Source organism: Haemorhous mexicanus, chromosome 1, assembly GCF_027477595.1.
Source record: "Haemorhous mexicanus isolate bHaeMex1 chromosome 1, bHaeMex1.pri, whole genome shotgun sequence".
Taxonomy (NCBI): domain Eukaryota; kingdom Metazoa; phylum Chordata; class Aves; order Passeriformes; family Fringillidae; genus Haemorhous; species Haemorhous mexicanus.
The window spans coordinates 10,398,117-10,425,022 of record NC_082341.1 but is presented as its reverse complement, the minus strand read 5'-3'; the positions used below and the strand labels follow the sequence as shown (position 1 = coordinate 10,425,022).

General features: G+C 40.5%; 1 protein-coding gene across 5 annotated transcripts in view; it reads left to right on the top strand.

The window, feature by feature from the left end:
• Positions 1-26,906, top strand: part of DIP2C (disco interacting protein 2 homolog C) — a 308,808-nt gene that overhangs the window by 207,513 nt on the left and 74,389 nt on the right. For all 5 annotated transcript variants that reach the window (XM_059839896.1, XM_059839887.1, XM_059839905.1 and 2 more), the window contains 9 exons: positions 6,538-6,629; positions 10,418-10,528; positions 20,628-20,751; positions 21,372-21,481; positions 22,812-22,914; positions 23,279-23,343; positions 25,111-25,204; positions 25,321-25,440; positions 26,329-26,443. In XM_059839896.1, coding sequence (XP_059695879.1) covers positions 6,538-6,629; positions 10,418-10,528; positions 20,628-20,751; positions 21,372-21,481; positions 22,812-22,914; positions 23,279-23,343; positions 25,111-25,204; positions 25,321-25,440; positions 26,329-26,443 — 934 coding nt within the window. The remainder of the gene's footprint in view (positions 1-6,537; positions 6,630-10,417; positions 10,529-20,627; positions 20,752-21,371; positions 21,482-22,811; positions 22,915-23,278; positions 23,344-25,110; positions 25,205-25,320; positions 25,441-26,328; positions 26,444-26,906) is intronic.

Genomic DNA, 26,906 nt, shown 5'->3' with positions numbered 1-26,906 from the left:
CTGCAGGAGTTCATCACATTTGTAATGCCTTGTATCTCCTGTGTCTTTTTCTGCATGATTTTTGAGCTTCTTGTCTTCATAGCATGTCAGGACTGGTTTTTTCCACGTGTCTCAGATTACTTTAGATAGAATAAATTTATAACTGCACTTGCAGATTTGATCCTTTTTTCAAACAAGTGTTTGAAGCATTTGCCTCAGTTCTTGAAGTTCTTCTCAGTGCCCCAGTTGTAATCTTTATTTAATGTACTCAAAATTCTTAAATTCTTTCTAGTGAATGAAACACTATGAATATCACTTATTTCTCAAATATTTTGTTCCTCTGGGAACTTGTTTAAGTGGAGAACATCTTAGTTAAGTTATTCTCAATCCCTTTATAAATCAAATCACTGAATATGCATAAATTGAAATGTCTGAGATATGGGAAGGAAATATGTCTTTATCAGGTTTTATGAGAGTCTGAACTCTGACTAGAAAAGTAATGTGTACTTTGAGGAAAAGGAAGACAATTTCTGGCTCAAAGTCAGTCAGAGTAGTGAGGCATCTGGTTTTGGTATTAATAATGAACTGCTTAGTGATTTCTTAGAGGAGAAATGTGAATAAGGGAAAATTAAATCCTGTGTAGTCCTTATGATACCAGAACTACTTTTCTTACTTAAAATTATTATTTTACGGAGAACCAGAACGGTTGGGAAAAACGTAAAGTGTTGAAAGTAATTAATCAATAAACAAGTTTTGAGCTTTCTTTTTGTAACCATTGTTCAAAACAACAAAGTGAGTACCAGTTAAATTTGTCTGATTCAAAGAATCTAATTCCCTTTATCTAACACTATTTGTTAATCAGATTTTTTGAAACCATTTTCAGGAGCTCTGGTGTAGTGTTTCCCACATCAGAGGCATCAAGGCTCAGGAAAAAGAGCAGATGTGACTCTCTGGGCAGAGGACAGTTTCTTCCATTAGGATTCTGTGGAGAAGGGAATGCTTGGGAAATGGCATTTGTCTGCAAATGAATTGCTGATTTTAAAAATATCTTTAAAGCAACTGTAAACATTTTGGGGCCAAAGGGATCCTGCCTCAGCAAAGGTGATGTTGCTCATACTGAAGATATCCTGGCATACCTTAAAGGTAATAACAGGCCAACACCAGCCAACCCCAAGCCATTCTGCACCTGGTGTGCAATGTGCACCCTTTCCTGACCTTTCTGTGAGAATGCCCCAGACCAGGGAAGAGAGACAGATTCAAGATGCTTCTGACCAAGTAGCTGCATAACCAAATTGTCCTTACCTCTGAAATAACTCAGGATTCACAAAAGTATGAATAGCCATGGTTTAAATCCCCAGACAGATGTTAATCTTATGATTGCTCAATACTTTAAATCTTTGTTTCTTTAATAAAAAACCTGAAAATTGCTGGATTATATGATTCAGACTTCAATATCAAGCACTATAATAGCAAGATTGCCTCTATTCTGAGTGTGTCTGGAGTCCTTAATTCTCTGCAACAGAATACTTTCCTTCTTTTTCTCTGGATTTTTTTATCCCAAAAGACAACAACTTCATTTTCTGTTTAGGCTGGGTCTAAAGAGTTCATGAAGAAAGGATTACCAGAGCAGTAAAGCTGCAACTATTATTTTGCAAAGCAAAAAAAAATCCCCTTTACCTGCATGACATTAGGAAGTTTGCCATTTACCCTAGATTTAATAAGTGCTCTTGTTTCTATTTAATATAAGGAATGATGTATTGTGGTATTGAGAAAATGAATATTTGACAAAATTATTTGCAGTTAAACTTTGGCAGCCTCGCAGTTGCTGTGCACGGAGATGGGTAAGCACCCAATGGTTTGGTTTTGTTGAGTTACTGCTGTGTGGTTCTGAAAAATGTCCTGAAGACAATCAGGAAATTCATTGTGGTTTGTTTTCTGAGTTTTCTCTCTGATACAGCTTTTCTATTAAAACTTTCTTTACATTCAACACAAACATTTAGTCCTTTTACAGATTTGGAAAGGAAGAGGAAGGGAATTTACCTCAGTGTCATGTGGAAAATACCTAATTTTTGTTAACAGATCCCTTTTTTTGTGGTTTTTAACACTTTGTGGTTTCCTGGGTATTAACTACCTTCACTTGCTAAATTTTATTGCCATCTGAGTAGACTTAAAAAAAAGAAGATGACCGATTACAAAACATATCATTGCTGATGTAGAGTTTATACTGCTCAACTAAATCCAAACCCCAGTGGCAGGAGGAAAAGGCCTGGCTCCACATGGGTGCCAAGAGTGTTTGTCACAGCTGCCAGAAGGCAAGATGCCATTCTCCATCCTGTCCTTCCCAGCATTCCTGCCCATGTGCTGTCTGCCAGATAAGGCTCACATTCAGAGGCAGAGTGGTACTTGCTGTTACTCACTGGACACTGGGAACTCTCTGCTCAGTTTGCAAGTGTGTGAAGAAGCTGAAAGGCCTCCCTGCAGCAGCATGCTGCTAGGGCATGGGAGTCTGGCAGCAGCATTCTGGCAAAGTGACAGAAGTGGCTAAGGGAAAATCTTTAGAGGAAGATTTATTTCAGTAAATAAGCAATTATAAGTTAGGCAATCATAGATGGACAGAAAAGCTTTGTTTTTTACCGCCTTGTGGAGTTATACAAGATTTTGGAAAGCAGCAACACAATTAGCAGCTCAGTGGGAGGTAGGAACAAGGTAATAAACTGTAGTAGCAACAAGGTGTGCATCAACTGCCTCTTGTTGGGGTTTTGTTTTCCAAAATTAGCTGGGGGAACTCTACCAGTCTGCTTTGTATGAGAAATGGTTTTGTGACCTGAAAACTGAGGGGTAGTTCATGTTCCTAAACATCCAGTGCCCCGTATTAGCCACGATATGTGTGTGACTGGCAGTCCCAGCACTGCAGAGCCTGGGGCCCTTCCAGAGGGAGCCCTTGTGCCTTGAACACCATGGGATACTTCTGTAGATGACATAACAATCCTTCATTTTTTAAATGCATGAAAGTAGCTGTTCATGTTTGTCTAGTGAGATCAGGGCCTGACAGGCACAAATCCTTTGCTGGTAAGAATTGTTTGGAAGGACCCTGCTGCACTGGGGATGGGGACAAGAATGTCAGGAGCAGGAGGGCTCACAGGGTGTGGTGTTATGGCAGGGAAGCAGCAGAGCAGCTCCAGGCTCCAGCTCCTGTGCTCTGCTGCAGAAGGGGCTGAGGCATGTGGCATGGCTGGGAAAGAGGAGCTCTGGCACTGAGCTGGGACATGGGCTGCTCCGCTCACTACCAAATCAAGCTGTTGCTTGAGTTTCCTACATCCTCCCTGCTGTCTGGAAGCCAGCTCAGAAGATTAATGGCAGTGTGTTTATCCAAGGAGGGCTGTGCTTCACTGAACTTGGGCTGAGGACAATGAGATGTATCCCCAGTGGCCCAACCAGATTTCCTCTGGAGCCCGCGTAACGAAGCGATTTATCCTGCATGGGGATGGGCCCTAAGCCCCAGCTCAGGGTGGCAGCCTTGGCTGGAGCACAGCTGGCCTCCTCACCAGGCCTCCCACTCCCACGGCACAGATGTGGCACTGTGTGCAGGTCACAGCAAGGTCACAGCCTCGGGATTTGTGTGAGAGGTTTTAGCAATCGGCTTTTTTCCCAGCAGCGTCTAATCTCTCCAGTTTGCAAAGGAAGAGTTGCTCTGAGTTGCAGGCTAGGCAGAACCAAGGAAGGAAACACTTCAAAGATTTCCTTCTGTATAACATCCTCCGTTTCTCAGAGCTGTTATCCTGCAGACCTGGGGTCCTTTGTGATTCTCTTGGTGTCAGGCTGGGGAGGGCAGACAGCCAAGGTGACAAAACAGACCCACGGCTCAGTCCACGTCTGGTCAGAAGTTTGTGCCCCATCCAGAAGCCACTGATCTGGCTTTGATCATCCATACACTCCGAGCTCCAGCCTCTGGGTTACTGCTCCTTTTGTGGCCCTTTTGTAATTTAGTTTTTGGAACACAGCTATATGCCCTGCTAGAGAAATTCCAGACTTCCTGTGAACAATTCAGTTCAAGATCTGCCTGGACTTTGCTCTGCTTGCTCACCAGAGTGCCTGGGGGTCCCTGCCTGCCCCTGGCAGCCCACACTGGAGCAGAGTTGGCAGCAGCTGAGGGCAGGCAGAGCCTGCAAGGGTTGGAGTGACATTATAGAGCTTGGAATATCTTTGTGTTCCAGCCCTTTCCCAGCTGAATGCAAGCAAGCTGCTTCACTCCAGTTTTCCACAGTTTCATACTTAGAGGCCTGTGTGCCTCAGATACTTAACACAGGTTGGTATCACACCAGTAAATAGAGAAGGAAAGGGCTGTGGTGGCAGAAAATTCAAGTCTTTTCTGGCCACTAGAACATATTGGGGCCATTTTTGTGCAGTTCAAAGTGTATTCAAACAGAAAGGTGAGGAATTAGGAAGGTGGTCTTATTTTGTCTGTGTCTTAGAAGATGAAATAAAATTTTGGCAATAAAAAAGCATCATGACAAAATGTGCTTCAACTTATTTAAAACTCTACTAGAAACTACTCCTTTAAATTTTCTTAGACTTTGAGAGAACTTGATTTCAGCATTTATCAGGACTCTTGGGTGGAGATGATTGTACTGCATACTGGGCACCTCTGAAAGAAAGCAACTAAATACTGTAATATGAATAGCCCTTAGATTTTTAAAGAAAATATTTGATGGCACATTTGATAGATGAAAAATTAGTGTGACTATGTCACAAATGTAAATTTAAGGCTTGTTACAGCTTTAATCTTTAGAGCTCAGACATAACTTTTCATGGCAGCTCCTTCAATGTTCATTTCAAGTTTAAAAGTGTTTTGTGTAAAGATGGTTCTCTTTTGCAATTCAGAAATTTTGCCAGGCTTTTGATTTCCATTCTCCAATATTCTGTGTCACTTCTAATTGCTCTTTTAAGTTTTTTGCCACTGAAGCTTTAATGTTGAAAAACTTAAGTAAAAAGACTATTTGCTTTCTTAAGGCATCCTTTTTTTCCCTACTCACTTGTCAAGTTCACGTGTTATTGTAGCAGTAGAGGGGATTTCAAAGACTTTCTTTCCATCAAGTGCAGGTAGTTCTGTGAGAGTTAATCCTGCAGACATGCTCCTGTATCTGTGCTGAGTTTCCAGTGAAAGAGAATTGTGTTCCTTTCTGAGCAGCAAGACAGTTCAACATGCAAATACTGGTGTAATTTTAATAAATTCAATACTTTGCAAAGCATAGCTTGATGATACTATATTACTGTTTTCATAAGAAATAATTGCATTTAGTACTTTCTCCATAACAAGCAGCAGTGACCCTTCCAATTTTCCTTAAGTGGGAAAAAATAGAAAATCTGGCCTTCTCATCTTACTTTATATTTACATCGGATTTGCACTTAAAAATGATTCAGTAGTATTGCATTTTATAAGCAGGATGTGGAGGTTCTTATTTTAGCAACTGCTTGGCTCAGTTATAAATAGCAGTAGTGCATGTTTGGGGCCTGAACTGCTGAACTCCATAGGTAATCTGTTGTCAGAACCCATTATGGTTTCAGTTATTGCTGGGCATGAATTAAAGATTTGTTACTGTCAGAATGAATAGTGCTTAAAGGCAGCACCTGGGGCCAGCCAAGCACAAGGGCTGCTAAACTGGGTGTTGTTCACATGGAAGTAACAAGGTCTCTAAACAAAGGGCATCTGGGAGAGCAAAGATGCCAATCACTTGAAGGATTAAAGAAAGACCTGTAATGTGGGCAAAGAAGTCTTAGGGTGAGAATTTTTCTTTATTGAATATTGGGGACTTGATAGGGATTAGATAAGAGTGGTGCTGGGAAGGTGAAGAAAGGGAGGAGAGAGACAGTAAGGAGGGGTGACTAGGACAAGTGAAATGAATGAGAGAAGGGAGGGTATGGGAGCAGGTGAGAAGGAAAAAAAACAAGTTAAGTGGAAGAAGGCCCAGGATTAAAAGTGAAACAGCCCCATGGATGTGCTAAGGTTCAGAGGGTCCCTGCTGCTTCAGTGTGCCCCTTTGGCTGTGGGGTGTTTTCTGTTTGTTGGGGTTTTCATTTCTTTGCCTCTGCTTCTTGGTACTCCTTTCCTTTTTCCTTGGTGAGAGAATTGCTGTGCTCAAAACAGAACATCACCCTTGAGGCCAGTCTGTGCTGAAATGTGCTGTAGCTCCACCTTGCTACAGCTAAGGTGTTGGGGTGATGTCTGGACTTGATGGTGTACCAGCCCCTTCTAACAGTTAATTTCAGAGTCCAGATCCAGTTTTCTCCAAAGTAAAACACTTCTGCCATAAAGAAAGCTATTCTCACTTTTCTTTTTGTTTTTAAAGTGCTGCTGTCTTGAAAAAAAGAAGTTCAAAGAAAACTTCTGATAAGTATTCAAATATTTCCAGTAGTCCCAGTAGTGGTGTCATACTTAGTTGGAAAACTAATATAAATGTTCCTACTGTGTGTTTTCAACTTCTCAGGTATTCTTTCTCTTTAATAATCTTGTAAAACATAAGAATTTTTATATTAATTTTGAAAATTTTGTGTTAATAGGCAAACTTTGGACCAGAAGTATGAAGGTTGCTTACAATATACTACACAAATTAGGCACAAAACAAGAACCAATGGTACGACCTGGAGACAGGGTGAGTATCTCAATGATTATTTGTGATGGTTCAAATCTAATATTGGCAAAGAGAGAATGAGGTATTTGGGATGCTCAGAGGAAATTAGTGAAGTGAAATAATGGGGTGTGGGACAGGGTGCTGAAATCTGCTGTTTCCTCCCTAAGACTGATCATTCAGACAGATGTTTTGAACTGCATATTTTCAGTAACCTGAGCTGGTACCCCCTGAGCTTGAAGTTGTGGCAACATCAACAATAAACATTCCCATGGAAAGTGATTTTTGGACATTGAACAACAGTCTGTTTAGCAAAAGCTTGCTTATGGAGCCTGGAGGTGTCATGTGGATAAAAAACTAACTTACTCATGACTTTGTAGTTGTTGAGATGGTAGAAACAGGAGAAGCATTGTGGAGGACAAAGACAAGCAAAGTCAGCACATTTTGGCAGCTAGTTGAATAAATAAATGACACTCTCTGGTGACAGAGAGAATATTTCCATTCCTGGTTCTGACTCTGATGCAGCTACTGCTAGGGGCTGAATCTAAGTAGATGGCTAAAGCCCACAGAGAGCAAGAGGTGCAGAGGTAGCACTTGAAGATGTTAAATGAAGACAAGAATGTCCTATGGTTTTGCTAACAATGTACTTACAAACCTGCCCCTTTGCCAAGGCTGGCTTAGCCTGCTGCTCATTTTCTCTGCCAGAGTGTGTATAGAAAATTCCACAGGTCCCATTCCAGTTTGGATCTAAGCCATGGAATGGATATTCCAGAACAAATTTGTCAGAAATGCAAATTTTAGTCCTGCCCTAGTGCTTAGAGTTGTGAGTGTGGGATTAAGTTTCCCCCTCCAGTGTCTGATTGCAATTCTCAAACTGTTGTTTCACTTGATCCTCTTGTGCCACATGTGAGAAACATGTCTGCTTGCATTACACAGGTCTTAGGGCTTCAAAAAGGAAAGCATGCATTAATGCTTCCCAGAAGGAAAAAAAGAGGAAAAAACCCGAAAGTGGCAGTCCTTCCTGTGTTTCTTTTTGAAATAAATCATAAAGAAATTAACTAAAGGATCTCTAGATCCTTAATCTAAATTGCTTCCTACAATGGCATTCAGCCAGGACTAGGATCTGAAGACTCCTCTGTACTTGACTTACAAGTATGTCTCTAAGCAACAGCAGAAGCAGAAAGTTATTCAAGTGTACACATCAAAACAGTCCACCCAGAAATCTCCAAAAGAATAAAGTTCACCTACAGACAATGTGCATCTCTCCTTATTTACTGTGTGCTGCCTGCCCATCTTCATAGTCATTTTCTGCCGCAGTCACTGGCATCTCCTAACATTAAGAAAGGATTTGTGGATAGTTGAGGCTGAAAACTGGAAGTTTAGCAAGCACAGGACATGTAAGGAACAAATTGCAGCTCATCTAAAATAAGTCAGCCTAGATTAGAGTGAAACAAATGTTTGTAGCTGAGTGCTGAAAGCATATGCTTTGTGTTGTAAAAACATCTTGCCTGGCATCCCTGTGTAACAGGAATGTGATCATTTGAGGCAACTTCACATTGAAGATGAGGTGTTACAGCACTTCTGATGCTCTAGGCTGTGATTCTGGCTGTTACACCCCTGTTGTAATAACAAAAAAGCTTTCTGACCTCTTTGAAGGTGACTTTATTCTACGTAATGTGTGTTGTGTGACAACACTTCAAGGCAGTTTTAAATGCTAAATGAAATACAGGCACATATTTCTGGTCTTTTCCAAATGAGAATGTATTTGTTTCCTTATTTTGATATGTATAAAATAGTTTATATTTTCCCTTTAAAAACAACTTCTGTCAATACAATCTGTTTTTCATAACTACCATTACCTCACCTGTTAGGTTCTTTGTCTGAGCCAAAAAGTAAATGAACATGCCTGCATCTCCTTCCTTGTTTCTGGTATTATGCGTGGCAAAGTGCATTTGCCTTCTATAGTAATTTCAGAAATTTAACCTTGCATCACCCCAGACAGCTGCCTGGAAATTAATCTTGCTCTCTGAAATATCTACTAGCTAACCAGATTCTCGTCTGCTAATATACACTGTATGATTTTGTTCCTTCAGCCCTTTTTGCTTTTACACCTATTATTTATTTATTTGGTACAAGTCTGTTAGTGATTAATGTTTTTTGGAGAGGAAGTTAATGCCTCATTCCCACTGGACTTCAGTGAGATTTTTTTCACCTCTGTCAGCTCCTTTTCAAAGATTCCCAGCCAAACCTTCACTGCCTTTATGTAAGCAAAGACCAATACAAAACCTAAGAACCCTCAAAGTATATTTTGGGATCTTTCAGATGTTTGCTGGGCTCAGCAATCTCTACCATCCCCCCCACCATGCACCTGGCAAAATCTCTGTATTTCCATTTGCATATAGTAAGCTCTGCACAGCCATCTCCAGCACTTGGATTGTTTAATGTGCAAGTATCCAGATAAAGTAGCAATAAAGAATTATGAGGTTAAAGTCTTCAGCCTAAAATCCAGAGATATTTTGGACCCACTTGGACAAGGCTGGTTAGATTTCTTCTAGTTTGAAGAAATCAAGTTGATGTGTTGAAGGTGTCTACCTTTGAAGCCATGTGAAAATTCTGGGAACACTTAAAATCTCCTGTAACTGCACCCTGGAGCATACATGGAAACACCATGATTTTACTTCAACAAAACTTCAGTGGATGTTGAAGCAGTCAAAACTCAAGAGCTGCTCAGTAGTTTCAGCAAAAGGCAAGGAGCTGTGATAATACACCCTTGTCCTGTGTGTGAGCCCAGGGGAAAGAGGTTTGGAATCATTTGCCATGCCTTTGCATGCCACTGCAGTTGAGTGTGCAGGAGTTACCAGCTGTGTTACAGCTGTTTAGGACCTGAGCTGAGAATGCTCATCTGACTGAACTGGAATAAAACCACAGAGAGAATCCAGCCATTAAGGCCATTCACCAGTGAGGGCAGTCCTGTTCCTGCCCTTCCAAGGAGAGCTGAAGTGGCTGGATCCTCAGCAGGGCTGTGACCCCTCCCTTCTCCTTTCCCTTTGCCCGTGGAGGATCTCAGGCATTGTCCTGCTTCAGGCAGGGCCTGCAGGAGTTAAGCTGCACAGATCAGCACCTACTGAGCATTCTGGTGATCTATGATTGGTTTTGGCATTCTTTTGTCTAAATAATTCCCCAGCCCTAGCCCTGAAGCTGTTAAGTTCAACAAATCCACACCTAGGTTGGCATGTGATAAGGCCAGCTCTGAATGTGGCAGTTTGCTTCTAGATACCAGTTTTTTGTGTGTACACAGCAAAAACTTTACACTGGGACAACAGGACAGTCCTGGAACAAAACTGTTGTATGAGGCAAAGTGTAGTGAAGCAAAGCAGTGTGTTAGTGATTGGCATAATGACATCCTAAGTCTGGATAATTTGATTTGGCCGCATGTACACTTCAGTTTCAGTAACTTCAGACAAATTATTACATGAGAATCTAAAATCCTTCTAATTCCATTTAGTTAGGTTATTTAACACTGATAAAGCAATCAGTTAATTCAGATGAAAGGTTCAGATGACATGTTGTCAATGTAGGAAACAATGCAGCATGAAAATATTTAACTACATCCTAAGTGAAAATATTCATAAAAAGAATATTTATCAGAATAAATTCTTTCTGGTTCCTCATTCATCTGTTATTAGGCATTTGAATAGCAGTCTTAGAAGTGCTCCAGTATCATCTGCATCCAAAAGGAAGCATGGAAACTCCAATTACCATGATCTGACACCTAGGATAAAACATTTTTAATGTAAATTTCTCTCTTTCAGGTAACCCTGGTGTTTCCTAACAATGATCCTGCTGCTTTCATGGTGGCATTTTATGGCTGCCTGCTTGCAGAAGTTGTCCCCGTCCCTATTGAAGTGCCACTTACAAGAAAGGTGGGGAACTCAGTTTCTGCTTTTTACTCCATTTTAGCACTTACATCAGAATAAATGCCAACTGAACATAGCTTTTGAGTACATTTTTGTGGTTAGCTAGCTCTGTATATGAGGATACCAAGATAGTGCTGTGTGGTGAGTTATATATAGTTCCTTCTGTTTTGTGATGGAAAATCTGAAGATGTGCTTGCAGTTTCAGCAAATGCAGGTCTCCATGGAAAATGAGAGGAAAATTTTTCAAGAGAACAGCTCTGCCAGTCATAGATGGAGTACCTTTGTTGCCTTTTAAAGCCTTCTGGTGTTGGCCACTGACAAAGAATCATTGGCAACAACTGCTGGTTTTCCACCTGTCCCTGCAACCCAAGCTATGTTATAATGCCACTGATGCTGTGTGTGCTACTTCAAAGCTGTTATAGAAATGCCTTCTCCTGTGTCTCTATGTGCATATGTGTCCCAAAGCTTCTGTCACCATGGTCACCTCTGCCAAGGGTGGCACTAGAACAAAGTGCCAGGAGTTCTTGCCACAGAACATGCATTCATAGAGAAAACTGACCACTGCTGATCAAATGCATTTCACATCCAGTCTTGGTTCAAAGGTACAACCACATATCCCAGAGAAGTGCTAGGAGACAGCTAGAGCAGTTCCAGCTGGGGGCAGTGAGGGGTGGAGTGAACCACAGCTGGATCACTTAGATGGTTCTGCAGAATCTGAGGATGTGTGCCTTGAAGGCTGTAAGTACAGCAAAATGTATTTATTAATTACAAGGGTTGGTTTTGGTCATATCCCCTTAATTTGCCATGTCTGGCTGTTCACTCTTTTATTAGCTAGCACTGATAATGCCTTACTTTAATTATTTGGTCTGGGCTTATCCACACAAAGAGTGTTCTCTAATCTTTGCAAGTTTTCTTTTTAAAGTGAATTGTTTTGGAAAATGTTGACTGAAGCCATGAGATGCCAAACCAAGGCCTGAGCAAAGGCCTGCTTTTGTCACATTTTCAATGTTTCAATTGTCAAGGGCTTTTCTTTGAAATGTTCCAGTGTTAGAGTACTCTGGAACAGAAGCTCAAATCTTTGTTTCATGGACAGGAACCCTCCCATTCAAATGAAAGCCATGAAAACAAGGTTGTAAGCCCTCACAAAGCCTTTGCAGTTTGGACATCTCACACAACCAATTAACAGCTCAAAATATCTGGAGATTCCTTCCTAAATGAACCTGCTTGAGCTTTTCTCACCTCTGGGAAGCTGAGTTGGCTTCAGCATTTCTCCATTACAGTCACACATGTCCCAGCCATCATCTGTGGTGCCGTGGTGAAACCAGAAGGTGGCAGGGAGAGAAGGAGTGGGAGCAGGGGAGAGGGCATTTGATAAACTGGTGAAGGAGGAGAGAGAGATGGAGGGAGGGAGTGGAACAGACAGCAAGAGACCATGATCCAGCTGAGCAGACTTGAGAGCCACGAAGCAGAAGGAAGGACCAAGGGAAAGAGGAGACAGGATGTGCCCCAGCTTAAACTGTCTGAGACTGGAGGAAAGATGCAGGAGAGCTGGAAAGGCCATGCAAGGGGAGAGGATGGGACCTCAGCCACCCTGCCTGCTTTGGGGAGTAGGGTTATGCTGTTCATTGTAAAATGATGCATTTGGGAGCATTGAGAGGTGGACATGGCTGTGGAACAAGGATGGTGATTTTAGCAGAAATGTTTGCATTGGGCTCTCATGGTGCCTTCACATCTGAGGGCAGTACTTTCAGTCTGAGGCAGTTGCATAACATGGTGCATTATTTTGATAAAAACCAGAGATTTTATATGCATCAACAAAATAAGGCCAGCAGAATATGTACATTTTAAGATCTTAGCATGCTCAAATGGGTAAATCTGCATTCGTTCCATGAAAAAAATAAAGAAACAACATGGTTTTGAGGGTTAAAAAAATCTAATATGTCTTTCCCTGTTACTATTCTCTGAGGACTAATGACATTTTAAAGCACACAGATAGGTGTAAATTTGATTTATTTTGGAACATCTGATACCACATCCACCCAGTAAACTATAAAATCCAGCTGTCCAAGTAAATACTCTGTGTCAAATGAATAACTTACCCTAATTTGGCTGCACCTCTTGGGTGGTTTTTTTTTTTTAAATATGTATCTATATATGGATATATAAATATACAGTTACACATGTGTGTGTGTGTGTATATATATTTATATAAAGGAATTTCTACAGACTCAGACTGTTTATCTTTTGCCACGATGTTTAAATATCAAATTAATAACACAATAACAGAGATGTCGGTTAAAAAAGCAACATGATCCATACTCTATAAATAAAGCTATGCAATCTCACAGCATATACTATTTCAAATATCTTTGCATTTGTTTATATGGAAAGGCAACTGGAGTGGAAACAATGAGATGAAAATCGTGTTCTGAGTAGTCCCAGAAGGAATACCTCTGCCTGGTCAAATGGCAGTGGATTGCTTCTGGCATCCATGGGAAGATGTCATTCCTGTCATCACACAATGGCCTAGGCTGTTATTTTATGCTCTCCCATTATTTGTTCTCTGTTCTGCATGCCTCAGTACATTCTGGCAGTGGACATCTTTTGGGTTGCTTTCTGGAAGACAGAGATGAGAACTAGCAAATAGACCAGCAATTATATTTTATATTATACTATAGGCTTACAGAATAATAAGCTGATACAGGATGAGCTATTTCAGGTAGTTATATTAGCAGCCATTTTTAATATTTAAAGTTTTTACTAGCAGCTTTAATACCATTCTGCATTTCCATAAAGAAGAATGTTTCACAGCTCTGTGCAGAATTTTGTCCCTGGCAATTTAAAACTGAGCAGTAATTTTTGCAGCCAGGTAGACTTTTGCCTTACAGATTACTCTGCAGACATCTGTACCCACATGGAAGCAGCTTTTGCTTTACCAGCATATAGATCTTGTGTGTGTTCCCTTTTTTGTTCTTAGTATCACTGTTATTTTTTTAAGATTTTGATAGGATTTTTTTCCCAGTTCACTGTTAGGTGAAGGTCCATCTTGCCTTGCTCTTTCCTTCTGCAGGCCACCTTTATGTTGACAGAGTACCTAGAATACCCCCAGGACGTCAGGGGATGTGTGACCTGGCATCTGGGATGGATTGTCTGACCATCCAGCAGCCATGCAGCATTCTCCTGTTTTATTCCCAGAAATCTTCCTAGTGTTTGGCAAAGAAAAATTGGAAATTGGAATTCCTGCAGCATGGTTTTGGCTCTTTGGATTTGGGACATCTGATCTAAAATTAAGAACTGAGACCCCAAACCAAAGCAGCAGCCAGGGGTTCTGCAGTCATTGTAACAATAGAAGAAGCAGAATTTTTATTTCTCCTCCGTTCCCTGAATTTGGTACCATTGCAATGCCTTTATCATCAACACTCCCCAAAATTGTTAGAGCTAATCCTCATCCCTTCATTTATGGGCTCTGTTCCCTCAGAATGGTGTTCCTCTCTCAAAATTTGCCTATGATTCCCAAACATTAGCAAACAATGTGTCCTATACAGTATCTCTTCCTTCAGAACTGCCACTTTTGTTAATCTTGTCTGAAGCTGGAGTGTTACAAACCCTTTCATTGCATGTGGGATATGATGTGTGTTGCAAACTATGTCATAGAATGTGCTGTCAAAGTAGATGAGATGGAAGTTTCAACATGTTGAGTTCTAGTTCAAACAGTGATTTACTATGTCCCTCATGCAAAGATTTTAAAATAAGGTTTTGATTTCTTTTTCTTTATATTTTTTAGGTCAATGTTTTTTTCCATTTGATCGGCGCTGTGAAAAATATTATTATTCTGCTCTGATACAGTCAGGGGAGTTAATCAGTTTTAATCTAAAAATAATGTTTTTGTCCTCCAAGCACATTCACAGTTATGCTCAGTCACATGCTGTGAACATAGGAAGAAATCTATCCCTCACAAATCTTCATGGCCTCCTTATCATGGGCAGAATTTGTAGCAGGGTGTGTGTGACATGAAAGCATGTAAAAATTAATTTCTCACTCAAAATGCTATTTCCTAGCCTATTAGATTTAATGCTGTGTGTGCTTCCAGCAGGCATTTCTGTACTTTTCCAGATGCTGGCTCTCACAGAGTGATTGGAAGAATTGTGTATTGTCCCACTCCAAGACACTTGAGGTTTTTTTAAAGGATGCTTCATACAGAGTAAAAACTGGTTTTGAGGAGCTCTTTTTATTAAATCCTGAAAAGTTATGAAAGCTTTAACAGTAGCCAGGGAGGTATATCTCTTCCAAGATAGAGAAATTGTCCCAGTCATATCTTTCTTTAAAAGAAGTATTCTAGTCTGAAGGAAATACACCTTGACATCTTTTCTAGTGTTTCAGGGCTCGAGATAAAATGAGCTTTGCTTTCTCTCAGCCTTACTCATTGTAGGACTGTAGTGTGCCAGTAACACTGGAGCTCTACCTGCTTTTGAACAGCTTTTGACAATGCATCTCTTTCTCCTCTGGATTTAAAATATCTACAAAATATTTTGTCTGTTCCTTTCAGTGGTATAATCTTCCAGTCCCTCCAAAGAATGTAATTTCCCTGAGCCCCACCTGAGCCCTCTGTGCAAACTGCTGGGCCCTGCAAGCCCTGTGCCTGTCTATTCCTCTTCCTGCCCTTCAGCAGTGGAGCACCAAGAAGTCCTTGCTCAGTTTCCCACAGTGAATCTTGGATCCTTTGAAGTCTGTGTTTCCTTATTATATTTTCAAGTTTAGGAAATGGTAATTTCCTGGACAGAATATCGTATTTCATGCAGTGTCCATTGCCAAAAATAACCATTGTCTTGCTTTTATTAAGATTTTTGGATGTTAAGATGCTCATAGTTGCAGATTTCACATGCAAATTGCAGGCAGATATCAAAGCTGTTGTCTGAGGAGACAGTTAATTTCTTCATCTTAAAGCTGGGTATGAAGATTGTGTCTGCACTGTGCTTAATTTTTACTGAGGTCTTTGTGTTTTTAAAAAAATAAGGTTTCCTTGATGCCTCTTTTGGCTCAGAACTGGTGATGCTTGGCCTTTACATCTGATCATTGCCCTGTTTGTTCTTTACCAGCAAATTGTTGTTAGGGTAAGGGCACTGGAGCTCAAATAAGCATTGTAGCAGAAACAAGATTAGTTCAGTCTGTGATGCTCCACCACATAATTCTCATTTTGAAAGCAGTCTGGGATTTGCAAGTGAACAGAAGTAACCTTTATCAGGCCAACCTTTGCACAGGCTGTCTCTTCCTTCCTTATTAGATAAGGACATGCACTCTCACTCACAGGAGTGAGAGGAGACAGGATCATAACTGGTTTCCTTCACACAGATACTCTCACAAAGCATTAGAGAAATGACATTAACAGCATGCTGAAATGCAACCACACGTGGGATTTTTTTTATCCTGACAATGAATTATCGCTCTGCAGCAGGAAGAAGACAGTTTGCCTCCAAGTACTGGTGAAAACCTTTAGGGAACCTTTAATAAAAGTCTATAGAGAACTTTGAATGGCTGCCTACAGCAGGGAGGATTTCTGGGTTGCTTCATCTGAAAGACTGATCTCTCTAGGTGTGTGCAGAGACAGTCTAAAGCTATGCACACCTCAATTTTCGTACCCCAGCAAGTGCTGTGCCTTCATGAAATGTAAAGTGATAGTTCCAAAGTCAGCAGTTGGTCTCAAACTTCATGCTACAGTACCTCAGCTCTGTGTTTGCCTTCCACCTGCATTACATGTTACTTCAGACTGTGAATTGTGGAGGATTTGACAGTGACCATCTCTGGCAAGTCTCTGCCTGTCTGCAATTGGGACTGCACTCAGTTGTTTCACCTGGTCTCCACCAGCTCCCTGAGGTTTCTCCTAGCCCCACAATATTCAGCAAAATAAAGTGTTCATGGCAAGGGGGGGGTTGCCAAGTAGCAGATAACCAAAATAGCAATTAACACTTCTGACAAACCAGTGTGTCCTGAAAATCTATTCCTTCGCAGGTAGGAGATTGATTTTACTTTGAGGGGAAGAGGATTTAGGGGTTTTGGCAGAGTATTATTTGGTTTTGTCTGTTTGCAACTTACAAAGTAGTTTTCACCATTGCAACCATTCCTTTCACGTTACTCAAAAGGCAGGCCAATAGTTTATCTGTCAAATCTGTAAAAATCATTGCCCTTAAAGTCAGTAGCCCTTTTTGTGGCCCACATGTAAACTTTGACAGCCTCAGGCAAAGGATTGCACTTTTAGCTCAGACTTCAGTTTTCAAACACAAGTTTTGCCCAAGGTCCTCATTGTTCTGGACCTGTCATGCTGAGGTATGAGGAGCAGCAAAGACTTGTGTTTACATGGTTGAGTGTGTAAAGAACATAGTGGTGTGTCTGTGGGATGTGAAAAGGTTTCAGGTCTTCCACCTCTTGGCTGTCAGTCCAGCATCCCAGCACCACTGAGCAGTTAGAAACAAGTTCTTCTGTGGGGGACCAGTTATCACAGAAGAACCTATATGGGGCAAGGGATGTCAACCCCTTCCTCGTGTCTCTGTTCTCTGCAGTAGTTTTAGATTCTGGGTCAGGATGGAACCACCAGAAGCAGGCAGAAGGTGAGGATAACTAGTTACAAGGCATGAGAGTGAGACTGAAGGTGGAATTGATGGACACCAAGTAGGAGACCTCCAGAAAGCTTCATTGGGGTCATACTGCAAAATCCTCAACTGGAGCTCCTGTGGCCCTTGAAAAAAGGGTCTTTCACAGCATCTCTGCTTCAGCATCTTGATTTGCCTTTGTCTTGCAAGGCAGGATTTATTGTGGCCGCCAAAGCATGGTGAGGGATTTGAAAGTCTGTGAAATGCACTGCCCGTGCCTGGTGAAAGTCTTCCCATCTCCTGTGGCAGTGTTACGTCACACGAGATTGTTCAGTCATGTTTTCCTTACAATGGAAAGAATATCTGTTCAGAAAAGAATAGGGTGAAGATTTTAATAAGGTGGGCTGTCCTGATGTAAAGCAGTGTGCTATTCCAAACTGTTACAAGTGCATAGATTGTATTAAGAAATCTATGTATGTGTGTGAACTGCTGCAAATGAATGACTAATATTTATATTAATATTTAATATTTATGTGGACATCCTCTAAGGCAGTCGATATGGCACCAAGGGAAAGCATTGTCATTCTTTCTTGTGTCATCTAAAAACCTCTACACTGTTGTAATACAAGTTTATTTTTTCTGTTCTGTTCTTTTGCTGGGAGAAGAGTTTGACAGGTGATTTCTTAGCGAATGCATCCCCCAGGGCCATGGTATGCTGATGCTTGCCACACTTTCTGCTGGTTTCCTTATGTTAGATTTCTTAATAGAATTCGTTCGGTTAATTTCTGTTTACAAAGTTCAGCATTAAATGGAATTTCATTGCTTGAGAATTGGCATTTTCTTGATACAGTGGTGAAACAATTTGTAGCAGTATTTTATAGGATATACAGTTACAACAACATTGTGATTTAAAATTGAGATCAATGCAATTGCTGCATTCAGTTATAAAATTTATATGCCATTTTTAATTGGTAGTTAGAAATTCATACATATGTTAGTAAGCATTTACTAGATTAAATTTAGTAGGAAATTTTGAGCAATGGTAGTATGAATCTGATATTTTAAGGAACTCACGACCTCCCTTTATAGATGATAGAGTAGCAGGTCTCAGAAGCTGTGTTGACCAAGGAGTGGTGTTCTCCATGGAGCACTCCAGCCTTCCTCTTCCTGCCATTCCTTCTGCGGGACCCTCCGGAGAGCTATCCCTCCTGCACTGTTCAGGCACCCACATTTCCTTCCTCTGGGCAGACTCCAAGAGTGGAGACAGGTCTCATCCTCATGTGGAACCAGGATTAGATCTTGCTAAGTGTTTGGCCCATAGGTTTGACAACGGAGATGTGGAGCAGCTGACATGAGAGTCAGTGAGGACAGTAATTAATGCTGGCCAAAGCCCATTAAGTCCTGGAAGCCCCACTGGTGCAGGTGTGGTGGGGCCAACAACATGCTCCCCAGAGTTGTTCATGGAGACACCAGTATTATTCTCTGATGTTCAAAGAATGCTCTCATTGTCTGGTTTTATACAGGCAAAGGTGATACACAAGCTTAAGTTTAAAAAGCCTTGCTGAAAAAATGCCTTTTCATTTTTTTCCTGCTTTTATAAACATTCTGGCTTTAGTAAGCAAAAGCAAATACAATAATTCTGGATAGAAAGAGTTATATAGCATAGACTTTGACAGATCAGTTAATTGTCTCACATTGCTTGCTCAGCTATCAAAGTTGTGATAATTGCTGCCATATACATATTTTGAGGTGGTATGGAAAAATAAGCTTTTGCTTTTCCTCTATTCTCATTGCTTCTCCATTTGAGATGGTTTTATTTGACGACATAAAAATTGCATTAAGAATTAGTCAGGCTCTGGGGCTTTCTTTCCATCATACAATTTTTGTTTTGAATAAATCAATACATTAAGGCAACTGTTCCATGTTTCTAGTTGTTTCCATTGTTGAGTGTGCTCTATGGTTGATTTGAAAGATGTTTTAATTTGATCTTTTGAATCTCTTTAGGTGGTTTTCAGTAGAATGATTCTGTGAAGAAAGGGTCAATATTTCAATGTGCATTTACATGTAGGGCTTTGCACTGTTGAAGAGCCTGTTTGAGAGATGTAAAGTTCATAAAAGAGTAATGACAAGACACTATACATAAAGAAGATGTAATGCTGTAGAAGCACAGCATCTCCTCAAGAACAACTGTGGCCTAGACTGGGAAATCATTACATGACTTTTTAATCTCACTGCTTCTATCCCCTTGATGAAAGTAAAATGTAATGAGCTTACTCTAATGGGCACTTGACTGTATGGGGTGCTCCTGAAATGTGCCTGCTACTACTCAATGAAATGCTTATTGACAAATCAGGTTAGATCAGCATAAACACTGTACACCCATCATAACATCCTAATGGTTGAAAGCTTTCTCCAGGTGGAAGCATCTGTAATCCATATTATTTCCTAGAATTGTCACAAAATCACAGAATGGTTGAGGTTGGCAGAAAGGTGGAGGTGACCTAGTCCAGCTTCCCTGCTCAAACAGGGTGCCCAGACTATATCCATGGTAGCTTTTGGATATCTCCAAGTATGGAAACTCTACAACCTCTGTGGGTGCTTTGTGCCAGTCACCCTCCCAGTAAAAAGGCATTTTCTGATTGTCAGAGGGAACCCCCTCTGTTTTGGTTTGTGTCCATTGCCTCTGGTCCTGTCTCTGGGCAAAGTAAGGAATGAACCTGGCTCCATCTCCTGCACAGCCTCCCTTCAGGTGTTTGTACACATTGATTGGATCCCTCCCTGAGCACTCTCTTCTCAAGGCTGAGCATCCCAGCTCTCACTCTTCCCTCAGAGGACAGATGCTCCAGTCCCTGAACTATCATAGTGACCTTTTGCTGACTCTCCAGTAGCTCTGTATCTTCCTGGAAGCCCAGAACTGGTGCCAGCACTGGGGATGTGCCTCACTGTGCTGAGGGCGAGGATGCCCTCCCTCAGCCTGCTGGCAGTGCTTTGCCTTGCACAGCTCAGGATGCCATTTGCCTTCCTTGTGCCAGGGCACATTGCTGGTTCACACCCAGCTTGCTGTCCACCAGGACCCCCAGGTTCTTCACAGAAAGCTGCTCTCCAGACTGTTCTGGCACAGGGGTTTGTTCCTCCATAGGTGCAGGACTTTGAATTTGACTTTGGTGAACTTTGTGAGGGCCCTGTCTGGCAATTTCTCCAGGGATCCCTCTGGATGGAACAACCCTCTGTCAGACCAGGCATTCCTCCCAGCCACTTGTCATTTCTGAAGAGATGCAAGAGCAGATGCCACCTGATGGCTTCCACTGTCTCTATGATTTATGCTGCCACAGACAGGAATTCCTAGCTTGTGGAATTCCTTTGTCAATGTACAGACAAGTTTTGATAGTCACCTAAAAGGAAATCAATTTAAAGGAAAGAGACCTCAAGATAATTTTCCTCTCAAGATAACGTGCCCAAGAACAACAGTGCTTTCAGCCTGTAATCATGTCTAATCAATTCTGTATTTTGTCATCTCTTAGGATGCAGGAAGTCAACAAATAGGCTTTTTGCTTGGAAGCTGTGGAGTTACTGTGGCCTTGACCAGCGATGCATGCCATAAAGGACTGCCTAAAAGCCCCACAGGGGAGATACCACAGTTTAAAGGTAACCCAGCCCTAGTTTATCCTGGCTCTCACTGGTCATTTACTACAGCAAACTGCTCTTGTTTAGTGGCTGTGGGAGAGGGTCAGGCTGTGTTGAAACCCTTGTCACAGGAGCAGCTGGGCTGCTGGGACACTGCTGTCCTGGTGTGTCACTGTGGCAGTGATGGCTGTGCCAGCCTCATGGATGGAGAGCTGCACCAGTGCTCCCAGTCCAGTTCTCTGCTGGCTCAGCCAGGCTGCTGAGACCATCTGTGGCCACAAAAATCCAACCAACAGACTTAGGACTGTAGTAGATGAGAAGTGTTCATAGGATTCACTCCTTCAGTGAAGTGTTGGGACAGTAACTTCTGATGGGGGAAGTGTTAATGAAACTGCTGGGGCCAATAGCAGCTTAAACTGCCCAGCCATTCCCTCAGGGACTGCCTAAAAACACCTCAGTAGCTGTGTTAGAAAAGCAGATCTGCAAAATCTTCCTTCCCATACTACACTGAGGTTCAAAGGAAGCAATGTTTAGCTAATGGTGACACAGACTTTTCAAGAATAAAACTCTGGCAGGGAAGGTTTTTGTCTTGTCTTATCCAGCAGAAACTCAATGAAAGCTGGCTTTTGTTTGTACCTCAGGCTGGCCAAAGCTGCTGTGGTTTGTCACTGAGTCTAAACACCTCTCCAAGCCACCCCGTGACTGGTTCCCACACATCAAGGATGCCAACAATGACACAGCTTACATTGAGGTGAGTTAATGAAGATGCATCTTCTCCTCAAATCATTACATATGGCACTTTGGATTAGGTAAACATCATTATTCATTCAGTAGTCACAGAAGCAAAGAACATCCTGCTTTAGCTTGTTAATAAGTAATGTTTTTTTAATAAATTCGACCAATACTGATTTCAGAAAAGTCAATGGAATGTTAAATTGTGTTCTGGGTGTTTCTAACATTAACATTTTTATGTGGCTGCTGCAGTGTTATATTACATTTGCCTTGAGCAGTCTTGGTTCTGTTCAGTGTAGGCTTGCCCACTAGCCTTGAATGGATAGAGATGACAAGGTTCACAGTGAAGCTTCAGTTCTCATATCAAAACCTTCAGACCCTTTGAAAAAGAAAGAATTTCTTGTTCAAATGCTTGCCTGTCACTTACTGCTTTATGAGTCACACTCCCAACAACAGAACAGCATCAGGAAGGGAAAGTTAGCAATGCTGTTGAATTTAATTTTCCTCCTTTTTTTCCCCATCATTTTCTCCCCCTTCTGCATAGACTCAAATGCTTTGAATTCAGTGGTGGTAATACTGAATTTTAATTATTCTTCAAAGGGACTAAGTGCAAGTGAATGGACCAAAGGTGTTTCCTGTCTTTGTGCAGACAGGACACTGGGCTAGAGAAGCAGAGATGTCTTCACTCTCAATCTTGCTGATTATCTTCATCATGGAGAAAGATAAATTTTTAATTTATTATCTGCCCCTGATAGTTGTCTGACACTTACATAAAGTTACAGAAATTATTTCAATAATCACCAATGGCCTCCCACCTCTTTTCTGCTGCTTTTTCATGAGTCTCACATTCTCCTGATCAAAGAGCTTGTGTCTTTCAGGCTGTATACATATAGATTATTATCACAGCACCCAGCAAGGATTCTGCAGTCAGCTCTTATCACATGCCTTATAAGATGCAGAAGGGAGAAGCTGGGGTTTAGTGATTGGCCTGTAAAATCTAACATGTAAACATTGAACAGACTGAACTAGGTTATTCTCTGCTAAATCTAGCCAGTCCATTAGTCACTGACATGATCAGAATTGTTAGAGTTATGTTTCCATAATGCCTGTTTTCAAACAACACATGGATATCAGATGCCAAACCTGGGAATCTTCAGTCAAAAGAAAAAGCCTAGCTAAAAAAAAAAAATGCCTTTTAACAAAGAAATGTCTCCAAAACTCTCCAGTACTGCTACCTTCTTAAAACAGAGTCATTAGATGTGTCCATAATTCACCTGCAGAGGAAACACTTTAAACATAGCTAATAAATAATGGAATTATGGCAATTCTTTCTGCTTATTTCTTTTTAGTACAAAACCTGTAAAGATGGAAGTGTGCTTGGGGTAACTGTGACAAGGATTGCACTGCTGACACACTGCCAAGCTCTGACCCAGGCATGTGGATACACAGAAGGTATGGAGTGTGCTCATCATCCTTAAAACATCTGTACATCATCCTTAAAATCAAGTGGGGATTGTTATTTATTTTTCATCAGTCTCCTATAAGCTTGGTGCCAAAGGCTTCTAGATTTAAAAATATGATTTTTTGTTTTCATTTGTTTCAGGAAATATGTTCATGTTTAAAATATCTATAGGAGAGGTACAAATAATAAAATAATGTCTTAACCAATATAAATCTTGCAGTGGAGATTTACTTTGAAAGCTGACATTTGAGGTCATCAGTCATGTTATACTGAAGCTTCCTTCCTTTGAGTGGGTTTGCCTTGGGTCAATGCCATATTCTAAAAAATAAATTCTGCTTTGTTTTTGTTGGACAGCTGAAACAATTGTGAATGTACTAGATTTCAAGAAGGATGTTGGTTTATGGCATGGAATTCTTACAGTAAGTCTGTTTTTTTATTCTCTCTGTGTATTTGAAAATAAACTAACCTAATATGCTTAGTGCTGTCACAAACTGGGATGTCCTACAGTTTCTTCTAATACAATTTTTTCTGCTTTGAAAGCAAAGTAAATGTCATTTAAACCCATGATCTTCTCCTAGTGCATTTACCCGTAATGAGCATGGTAAAGATGTCAGTGTATTTTTGTGTATCATGTCAAGTACTGTGATCCCATTCTTATCATGTTATCTCACCAATATGTGATTTTGAGATCAAACTTTATAGCAGAAACAAATCAAATTAGTATTTCCTTTGTAGGGATATGATCCAGTGGCACAGTTCTATTGCCCCTGTCTAGCTTCCCTGTCCAAACTCCCACCAACAGATGCTTTTGCTAACATGAAGTATCCCCAAAACTTTAAGTTACATTAATTTTCTACTTGTTGTTGGACTGTCTTCCTCAATTGACATGGGAGACAATTGACATATTTTGAAGGATTGCTTCTTGAGGTGCTGTTGCAATCAGTGACTGACAAATTGTTTGCTATTCACTGATCATTTTAAGAACAGATGTCAAGTCTTGAAGGGTCATTGTTTGGGGGGGTCCCATGATTTTGGGGGTCCCCAGGATTCCCAGTGATCTGATATGTTTTTCCCATGCAGTGTTACTCTGTTCTCACTATCAAAGTGCAATAATAACATTTCTGAAGCAGAAGTGATTAGGCTTAACACCCATAAGTATCTCATATTAAAAAACCATCTTTATCACTAGTTGAAAGCAAGTGCCTAATAGAGCTGTTCTGTGCCTTCCTTTGCTATTAATCTTGTTCTGAACTTCATTTTTTTCAGTACTTGCCTGTTTTCCTGCACCTATGCTTGTGCCAGACTGAAAGGATAGCTATCTTTTGCAGCTCTCCAAGTGTTTAGATGATTAATCCACTGGGACACTTAACCTTTCTTAAACCTAGGTTTTCCAAAACAAATACTGTATTTAACCTGAGCTGCTGTGAGGGGAAGTGTGTTGCCCTGAGGAGATATTTCTAAATGCTAACAGAAGTAAAGCAGCAGCTCATTTACAGGATGTGTGTTTAACACTGGGAAATCACTGATGCAATTGATGGGCTCAGACTGAGAGATCAGCTTTGGGTTTGTCATTGGTTTCACTCAGCTGCGTTTTCTAAACTTCCTGGAACTTTTCATGACCTTGTTGAAAATACTGGAATTAGCTCACCTGGAGAGAGACTAAAACCTCCTTCATTAATTTTCTTTTAAAATTAATTGATTTCTGCTTAGTCTAGGATTTAATTTCTTTGTCTCCTGTCTTTTAAATAATTTGTGCTCCACTACCATTGGTAGCTTTTATTCTTCCTAGAGCTGGATTTTCATAGACAGATGTCTTGCTGCTTTTGTCCTTTTTAGTACAATGTTCATATATTTGGCAGATTATCAAGCTTAGGGTTTAACTACATAGCAAACATGTAGACATTCTTCACCCAATTTTTTAATTTTTTTTTTATATTTCGAGTAAACCTCTTTGAGAATGAATAGAAAGAAAATGGGTTTTTTTCAGTACTGCATAAAAGTTACGATCTGATTAGTATAAATCCTTAATCCTTAATTAAAGCATTGGAAAATGGGTGTCTGTTTTATCTTAATGTTGGTAGCTAGATAGAAAAAGAGAGTGATTTGCATAGATACCCCTGCCCATAACACAATATGAGTAGCTGCCACAATTTTTGTATCAAACCCTTTTATCTTTTTGATTTCAGAGTGTCATGAACATGATGCATGTCATCAGTATTCCATACTCCTTAATGAAAGTGAATCCTCTGTCATGGATACAAAAAGTCTGTCAATACAAAGGTAAGGAACAAGAATACAAAAAGTTTGCTTGATAGTCAAAATCAAAAGTGCAAATTGATAACGCAGCTGCCTAGCTTTTCTGTGGTGTGTTAGTAATTTTCTCATTGCTGTTGCAGCAAAAGTTGCCTGTGTGAAGTCCAGAGACATGCACTGGGCGTTGGTGGCACATCGGGACCAGAGGGACATCAACCTCTCCTCGCTGCGCATGCTGATAGTGGCTGATGGTGCAAACCCATGTAAGCTCTGCTGCTCCAGGGCAGGACAGAGCAGGAAGGGGTTTCTTCTCTCTTGCACTTAGAGCTTCAGTCTTTACCCCTCTTAGCTAAAATATTTGCAAAATATGCAGTTTGTCTAGTACAAACAGTGTGACATTTATGGAAACAGTAATCTATCTAGGATTTTTTTCAAAGTACATTGTTCTTTAGCTCATCCGGAAACAAACTTGATATTCCATATAACATAAATTGCAGTGAATCTAGTTTTGTTTAACATCACAGTCATGTATAAAGACTGAAGCAATAAAAGTTGAAGCAATGAAGACCTTAAGCTATAGAAAGGATCAGAACATTTACTCTGAATGACAGGTCTCACTGAGTATTTTAGGGGAATAGAGTAGCTCTTAAGCTACTCTAGAGAAACACATCTGAATCACTTCATGGCAATTAGCAGCATGAGCTGGTTCTCTGTATTATTTAAGATACCAGCACAGAGGTGTTCTGCTTGTTTGTAGTAGTTTGTTTGGAATTTATGAATTAAATCCTTAATTTCCCTCATCCTAAAAAAGGACACTGGAATGAAATTGATACTGTAAATCTAGCAGTAATAGCTATGTTAGCATAATGTGAAGATTTCATGTTTAAAAATCAGTCTTTATTCCCTGTACACATATACACAACTGCTTACACATACTTACATACATACATACATACCTACACACACACACACACATATATATATATAGATATAGTTGTAGCAGCTATATATTTCCCAGTGGACAAGGATCCTTTTAAAATTATTTTTCCTAAAAAGCCTGTATATTAAACAGTAAATTTGCAGTTTGAATAGCATCACTTCAGAGATCAAATTATTTTTTTCTCTGACTATTTTTTTTTCCTTTACCCCAGGGTCCATTTCTTCCTGTGATGCATTTCTCAATGTCTTCCAAAGTAAAGGTCTGAGGCAGGAGGTCATTTGTCCCTGTGCTAGTTCACCAGAAGCTCTCACTGTGGCTATTCGAAGGTATGTGTTACACCAGTGAAAATAGACCCACTTAATCTGTATATCTGGTAATCTGAAAAAAAAATTAAATATGAATCTGCATATTTAAGTTCTATATGATATGCATAGTTTGCAATGTGTTTATGTCCAAGGAAGACATACAAGAAGAATTTTTAGAGTAATGATTTAACTTCAGAAGGCTCTATGGCTCCCATTGCTGTAATTTTAACTCATTTTAAATTAAATAAGTTGAAATGCAAAAGGAAATTCTGTAAATAAAAATGTAAAAATGCCACCGTAAGCATAAAATTAATTAAACTGAGAGAATTAAGGGGAATTGCCATTGAGGAAAACCATATTCTTAAGTACTCTGTTTAGAGAGAATTATGACCTTCTGCAGGCTGCTTTTGGCTGACAGGCACTTTTTAACCATTCACAGACTCTCAGTAATCATCTGGAAATCTCTTTGAGTCTGAGGGATTTG